At 43.9% G+C, this 7,318-nt stretch overlaps 1 protein-coding gene across 1 annotated transcript in view; it reads right to left on the reverse strand.

The window, feature by feature from the left end:
- Positions 1 to 1,028: 1,028 nt before the first annotated feature.
- The window catches only part of LOC106680538 (collagen alpha-1(III) chain), a 54,763-nt gene continuing 48,473 nt past the window's right edge, over positions 1,029 to 7,318 (reverse strand). Inside the window, exons 4-6 of the mRNA XM_014420309.2 lie at positions 5,548 to 6,942; positions 4,888 to 4,989; positions 1,029 to 3,596 (exon numbers count right to left, since the gene is read on the reverse strand). Coding sequence (XP_014275795.1) covers positions 1,294 to 3,596; positions 4,888 to 4,989; positions 5,548 to 6,942 — 3,800 coding nt within the window. The 3' untranslated portion in view covers positions 1,029 to 1,293. The remainder of the gene's footprint in view (positions 3,597 to 4,887; positions 4,990 to 5,547; positions 6,943 to 7,318) is intronic.

A 7,318-nucleotide genomic window follows, 5' to 3' on the forward strand; every position in this document is an offset into this window, starting at 1 on the left:
ATACTGTACTCATAATATTTAATCAGAGATTTTCTATTAATATACCTTAAAAATGGATGTAGTTCTGTACTTGCAATAATACATTTTCATATATTAATATATTTTCTGTTGATATTATATAGCTCTATTGTACCCGTAATACCAACGACAGGAAGCCGGCTTTTATTATATAATTTAATAAAAATGATAATACTCAACGAAATTTCTCTCCGGCTCCTGCAATATCTGTCCAATCGCGGCCACTTTTCTAAAGAGCTTTAATCTCATAAGCTTGAACAACCGTATGAAGTTTTCGTTTTATTTTATAATGCTTCACCTAGTCTATTACGATAAACTTAGAGTGTGTAAAGTTGCTCTAAGCCCCCTTCTTGCCTGATGCCTGTTATCAAGATTGCTATAACTTTCAAACTTCATTTCAAGGGCTTAGTAAAACACTGAATCATATCAGCCTCTAACAGGGCTTTTCCCCGTACTTTGATTGGACCTCAAGGATCTATTATAGATATCAGTTTTGTGGGATAATAATTCGTTCATATACCGTTCATTTTTTCTGAATTATTTGAAAAGGATCTTGGCGAGGGAATTATGTAATTGAAAACAAACATTGATCATCTTCATTATAATCGAATACGTTAAGCTCTCCCAATATGCTATATTTTAATTATGCTTCAATCGGATTGGCTGAATATATTTCCGAATATAATTCTCATTTACTATTGTTATTTCTCATTTGTATTCAAATAATTAGGATTATTGTATAAAAAAAAATCTTTAGTAAAACATTTCAATAGAATTTCTTGATGTTGTTTATCAGAAAGAATTTTTCCGTTATTTGTATTAAAACTAAAAAATATTTCATTCTTTGATTGTTTGAGAAACACCCCTAAGCATAGGGCGTTTCCAAAATACATGAATTGAATTCTGCTATCATTTTTATAATTCATCAGTGTTTACTGTTTATTGGTTTCTTATAGAATATATTTTAGTTTATAAAGGAAGTACTTTCAGAGGGTGTTGAAGAAAAATAATTGTGTATACGAAAATGTTTATTAACTTAAACTAAAAAAATTAAGAAATGAGTCTGTCATGGTATTACATATTATTATTCTAAAAATGTCTCACCATTAAGGAATTACAAAAGTATTTAAATAATTACAGAAAAAATCGTTCAGTTCAAAGTGGCTGTCCACAAGTTGTGCTGTGCTCTAGGCGGTTCTTCTTCATATCATCAAAATATACAACTTGCAAAACACAACTTGTCGACGGGCACGATCACAATGTTGCTTTCTTATTCTAATTCAGAGGTCGCTTCGATACAACTTTCCTTACTCGTTGCCTTGGGTTGAGCTTAGCACCATATTCCACTGGTATCACTGAGTCCACAAATTTGTCACCTCCCCGGCTGTATCTTTTGTAAAAGACACTTTGTGACTGGGATGAGCCTGCGGAGCACTGAGAGCATTCATAAGGAACAGGGACAGCGGATGGAAACATTGGCTTGATTTCCTCCGTGTTTGTTGAATTACCTGGACAGTAAGGGACAAATATTACAGGAATATAGCCCAAGACTGCATTCGGTGGTAAGTCAGCCGGTAGCTGAATAGATCCTGGGGATACCCCTTGACCTGTCGTTGTACCATTAGGAGAAACAAGATAGCATGGGCAAGATCCTGGACTAGGGACGATTGGAAGAGGATAAGTAATGACCGTAACACCAGGAGTAGAACCTTCTCCTGGGTAGCTCGGCTGACATGATTGCCCTGGTCGTCCTGTACATCCTGGTTGAGTTGGAGTTCCAGGATATCCTGGCTTTCCTGGTTTTCCCGGATGCCCTGGGTAAGCAGGCCCAGTCGGTTTTCCTGGATAACCGGGGACGCTTGGTTGGCCTGGTGTTCCTGGGAATCCTGGCTGAGATGGTGTTCCTGGGTAACCCGGTTGTCCTGGTCTACCGGGTGTTCCAGGGGTCCCAGGAGTTCCTGGGTAGCCAGGTTGTGATGGAGTTCCAGGGTATCCCGGGCCAATTGGTTGTCCTGGGTATCCGGGCTGTCCGGGTTTTCCTGGAGTACCTGGAGTTCCAGGATATCCCGGCTGTGTTCCTGGGAATCCTGGTCCTGTAGGTTGTTGTCCAGGGTATCCGGGCTGCCCTGGTTTACCTGGCGTTCCTGGAGTTCCAGGCGTTCCGGGCCTGCCGGGTACTCCTGGGTATCCAGGCTGTGATGGTGTTCCTGGGTATCCCGGTTGCGATGGTGTGACTGGGAATCCTGGTCCAGTGGGTTGTTGTCCTGGATATCCTGGCGTGCCAGGGGTTCCAGGTGTTCCTGGTCTGCCGGGTACTCCTGGGAAGCCAGGTTGGGATGGTGTTCCTGGGCCTGTTGGTTTTCCAGGGTATCCAGGTTGTGATGGAGTCCCTGGGAATCCTGGTCCAGTAGGTTGTTGTCCAGGATATCCGGGCTGTCCTGGTTTACCTGGTGTTCCAGGCGTTCCAGGTGTTCCTGGTCTTCCGGGTGTTCCAGGGTATCCGGGCTGAGATGGTGTTCCTGGGTATCCAGGCTGTGATGGTGTTCCTGGATATCCTGGTTGCGATGGTGTTCCTGGGAATCCTGGTCCGGTGGGTTGTTGTCCTGGGAATCCTGGCGTTCCAGGAGTTCCAGGTGTTCCTGGCCTTCCGGGTACTCCTGGGTAGCCTGGCTGTGATGGAGTTCCAGGATATCCTGGTTGTGATGGTGTTCCTGGGAATCCTGGTCCAGTGGGTTGTTGTCCAGGGTATCCGGGCTGTCCTGGTTTACCTGGTGTTCCAGGTGTTCCTGGTCTTCCGGGTGTTCCTGGGTATCCAGGCTGAGATGGTGTTCCGGGGTATCCAGGCTGTGATGGTGTTCCTGGATATCCTGGTTGCTGTTGTCCTGGGAATCCTGGCGTTCCTGGTGTTCCTGGCCTTCCAGGTACTCCTGGGTAACCTGGCTGTGATGGTTTTCCAGGATATCCCGGTTGTGATGGAGTGCTTGGGAAACCTGGTCCTGTCGGTTGTTGTCCTGGGTATCCTGGCTGTCCTGGTTTTCCGGGCGTTCCTGGAGTTCCAGGTGTTCCGGGTCTTCCTGGTGCTCCTGGGTATCCAGGCTGCGAAGGTGTTCCGGGATATCCTGGTTGTGATGGCGTTCCTGGGAACCCTGGTCCCGTGGGTTGTTGTCCTGGGTATCCAGGTGTTCCAGGAGTTCCTGGCCTTCCGGGTACGCCTGGGTAGCCCGGCTGTGATGGTGTCCCTGGATATCCAGGTTGTGATGGAGTACCTGGGAATCCTGGGCCTGTAGGTTGTTGTCCGGGGTATCCCGGTTGTCCAGGTTGCCCTGGTTTTCCAGGTGTTCCCGGAGTTCCTGGTCTTCCGGGTGTTCCTGGGTATCCAGGCTGCGAAGGTGTTCCGGGATATCCCGGTTGTGAAGGCGTGCCTGGGAATCCTGGTCCTGTTGGCTGTTGTCCTGGGTATCCTGGTTGTCCAGGTTGCCCTGGCTTTCCTGGAGTTCCTGGGGTTCCAGGTGTTCCTGGTCTGCCGGGTATTCCTGGGTAGCCAGGTTGTGCTGGTGTTCCGGGGAATCCGGGTTTTCCTATAAAATGTATATATGTATTTATGATACAATAAAAGGTACAATCAGCTAGTCTAATTTTAATATTATCGATTTCATGTGCAATGAAGTAACATATATTTTTAGTATAAATATTACTGGAAGAAATCGAAATCAAGTTATGTGCAAACATTAATACACTGGAAAAACTTTTAAATATAAATTAATAATAAAACAAATACAACAAACAAATTAATAAAAAAAAAAGTATGATGAAAATGTCATTCTAAAAACATTTTCATTATACTTTTTTTTTCACTGCATAATAATATATTTTCTGATATAACGCACCGTTACTTGATGAAGTTATTGAGGGAGCAAAAAAAAACTATTAAGGATAGTTATACTATGGAAAAGATGATTTCTTCTTAGAGCACTAGTTAAAAAATGAGTTACATGCTCTTTTTCAGTAAGTACAGGGGAGCAAACAGAATATCTAGGGAGTAAAACGGCAATATTATTATTTCTATTCATTAAAATGTAGAAAGTAAACTAAGCTGTTGTGGTAATTACATATGAATCTCCTGATATCCCACTCAGGATGCCTCGCTTAATATGGGACTGAAAATTTAGTGGATTTTGGAATTTTTGTCTTTAGGATTTTAATTTGTGGATTGTTTTTTGGAAGATGAAACCAGAATAAAATCTTTATTGCATATAATAAGAACATAAAAGCAACAAACTATGTTCTTGTAGGATCGAATGAAGAGAACAATAAGTGCTTTTATATTGCAGTAGAGTTCATCTATCACTATCCATCGATTATTTAGACAAAAGCCAACTAAGTGTATTAACAGCTTTTCCAATCCACTATGGATAAGAGAAAGGAAATTAATAAATCAAACAATAATCATTTGCAAAAAACGTAAGATCGCTGCTTAACTTGGTAGTGTCAACACTTCTAACACAAAAAATAATTGTTGAATAAAATGTTATTTTATTTTATATTCTATAGACTGCAACGTAGACTGTGCATACTTTTTGTCAACTCTACCAAGCTTTAGAACAGTACATAAGGTCGCATTAGAGAACGAAACCTTTGGAACATGTCTAATTCTTAATCAAAGCTAATTTCTTTGTCAGATGTGTCACTATTCAAAGAAAGCAGCTATTTTTTTTATAAATTTCGACTGCAGAGCTAAAAGCTGGATGAAGAGGAATTTTACACTTAGTGTAGTCTTTCACATACAAATTTGCAAATAAATGAATTTTAAGGGTTTTAAATTCTTCATGGAATGGTTTTTATTTCATTTTTAGTGTATGATTTTGTTACCTGGGTGCCCTGGTGATCCTGGGTATCCTGGGTGAGGTTGTGGTTGGCCTGGGAATCCTGGTTGAGAAGGTTGTCCTGGGTATCCTGGTTGCCCTGGTTTACCTAAACATTTCATATCATTTATCAATGTTCCGCTTATGATTTACATCTTTCTAATAAATATTAATTAACGAATATTAAAATAAATGTCTAATAGAATCCATCATATTTTCAGCCAGGTAAACTTATTAATATTTAGTTGTATAGGAAAAAATTAATATTAATATTAAATGCTACGAACCGCGAATTAAGAATTTTCATAGCAATAAATGCTTAGTTTAATGATTATAAGACGGGGCACGTTGTCTTTGGTGCATGCTAGTATTAAGGTCTTAGTTTCCTTAAGTATTAAACTGATCCTTGATATTTCAACGCCACCCGACCTTAATCCTTTCTCCGAGATATATGAAAATGAAATGTGTCTTGGTTTCTCAAATAACCCACAATTCTGAATATAAAAAAAAATAGAAAATGTATCATAGGAAACTTCAGTTTCATACCTCCGCGATAGTTCAAAATGTTTGAACTGAATATTTGAGATATTATATCCACTAGCAATTCGATTACTACATTACTAATATTATAATCATGAAAATTTTTTAAAATGATTTCTTGACATACCCGGCTGTCCTGGGTAACCTGGCTGACTTGGCTGTCCAGGGTATCCTGGTGTTCCTGGTTTTCCTGGCTGCCCAGGGTAACCCGGTGTGCCTGGCGTCCCCGGTGTTCCTGGTTGGGCTGGGAATCCGGGCTGACTTGGCTGTCCTGGGTATCCAGGTGTTCCAGGTGTTCCTGGAGTTCCTGGGTATCCAGGTTGGCTAGGGAATCCTGGATGACTTGGCTGTCCTGGATATCCGGGAGTTCCTGGTTTTCCTGGGATCCCTGGTGTACCGGGTGTTCCCGGTTTTCCTGGCTGCCCAGGGTATCCTGGTTGGCTAGGCTGTCCTGGGTATCCTGGATATCCTGGTTGACTCGGTTGTCCTGGTTGTCCTGGGAACCCTGGAGTTCCTGGTGTACCGGGGTATCCGGGCTGACTTGGGTATCCTGGCTGACTTGGCTGTCCTGGGAATCCAGGTGATCCTGGTGTTCCTGGGTATCCCGGTGTTCCTGGTGTGCCTGGTTTTCCTGGCTGTCCTGGAATTCCGGGTGTTCCTGGGTGTCCTGGTTGACTGGGCTGTCCGGGGTATCCAGGTGTTCCAGGAGTACCTGGTTTTCCTGGCTGGCTTGGATGTCCTGGGTATCCTGGCTGACTGGGTTGTCCTGGGAATCCAGGCGTTCCTGGTTTTCCAGGTTGTCCTGGGAATCCTGGAGTTCCAGGTGTTCCTGGGTGTCCGGGCTGACTTGGCTGTCCGGGGTATCCTGGTGATCCTGGTGTTCCTGGGTATCCTGGCTGGCTGGGTTGTCCTGGGTATCCCGGTGTTCCTGGTTTTCCTGGCTGTCCTGGAGTTCCGGGTGTTCCTGGGTATCCTGGCTGACTGGGTTGTCCTGGGAATCCTGGAGTTCCGGGTGTTCCGGGGAGTCCGGGCTGACTAGGCTGTCCTGGATATCCTGGCTGGCTTGGCTGTCCTGGGTATCCCGGTGTTCCTGGTGTGCCTGGTTTTCCTGGCTGTCCTGGAATTCCTGGAGTTCCAGGTTTTCCTGGGTATCCTGGCTGACTGGGTTGTCCTGGGTATCCTGGTGTTCCAGGTGTGCCGGGCCTTCCTGGCTGTCCGGGGAATCCTGGTTGACTTGGCTGTCCTGGGTATCCGGGCGTTCCAGGAGTGCCTGGTTTTCCTGGAAATCCGGGAGTTCCGGGCGTCCCTGGAAGTCCAGGCTGACTTGGCTGTCCTGGGTATCCAGGTGTTCCTGGCGTACCCGGAGTTCCCGGTGTTCCTGGCTGTCCTGGGAATCCTGGTTTACTTGGCTGTCCTGGGAATCCCGGCTGACTTGGCTGTCCTGGGTATCCGGGAGTTCCTGGTGTACCTGGTTTTCCTGGTTGCCCTGGGAATCCTGGTGTTCCGGGTGTTCCAGGGTATCCTGTAACATATATCAAATCGTTAGTTTTTTAATCATAATATGTAGCACGTAGATTCCCTGGTTACTAAAGGTGAAAGGTCTTAAGAACTTCTGAACACTTTAGTCACCATTATTAATTAACTAACCTAACATAGTCATACATAAAAATACAAATAATTTTTTCAACGTTGTGAGATGGCAACACTGCGTGGGCAACACTGACAAGCGAGAGCGAGATAAGGTTTTTTTTTGTTTTTCGGGTACAGTGATAATAAAAGTGAGAGTGCGTATATTTATCCTAGTTTGCTGAAAGTTATATTAGTTGTAATTTGACTTCTGAGTTGTGAGGGACTCTTTCTTTTATTATTGAGATTATTCTCTAACCTATAATGTAAGT

This window comes from Halyomorpha halys, unplaced genomic scaffold, assembly GCF_000696795.3.
Source record: "Halyomorpha halys isolate HHAL.00 unplaced genomic scaffold, Hhal_1.1 Scaffold266.1, whole genome shotgun sequence".
Lineage (NCBI taxonomy): Eukaryota > Metazoa > Arthropoda > Insecta > Hemiptera > Pentatomidae > Halyomorpha > Halyomorpha halys.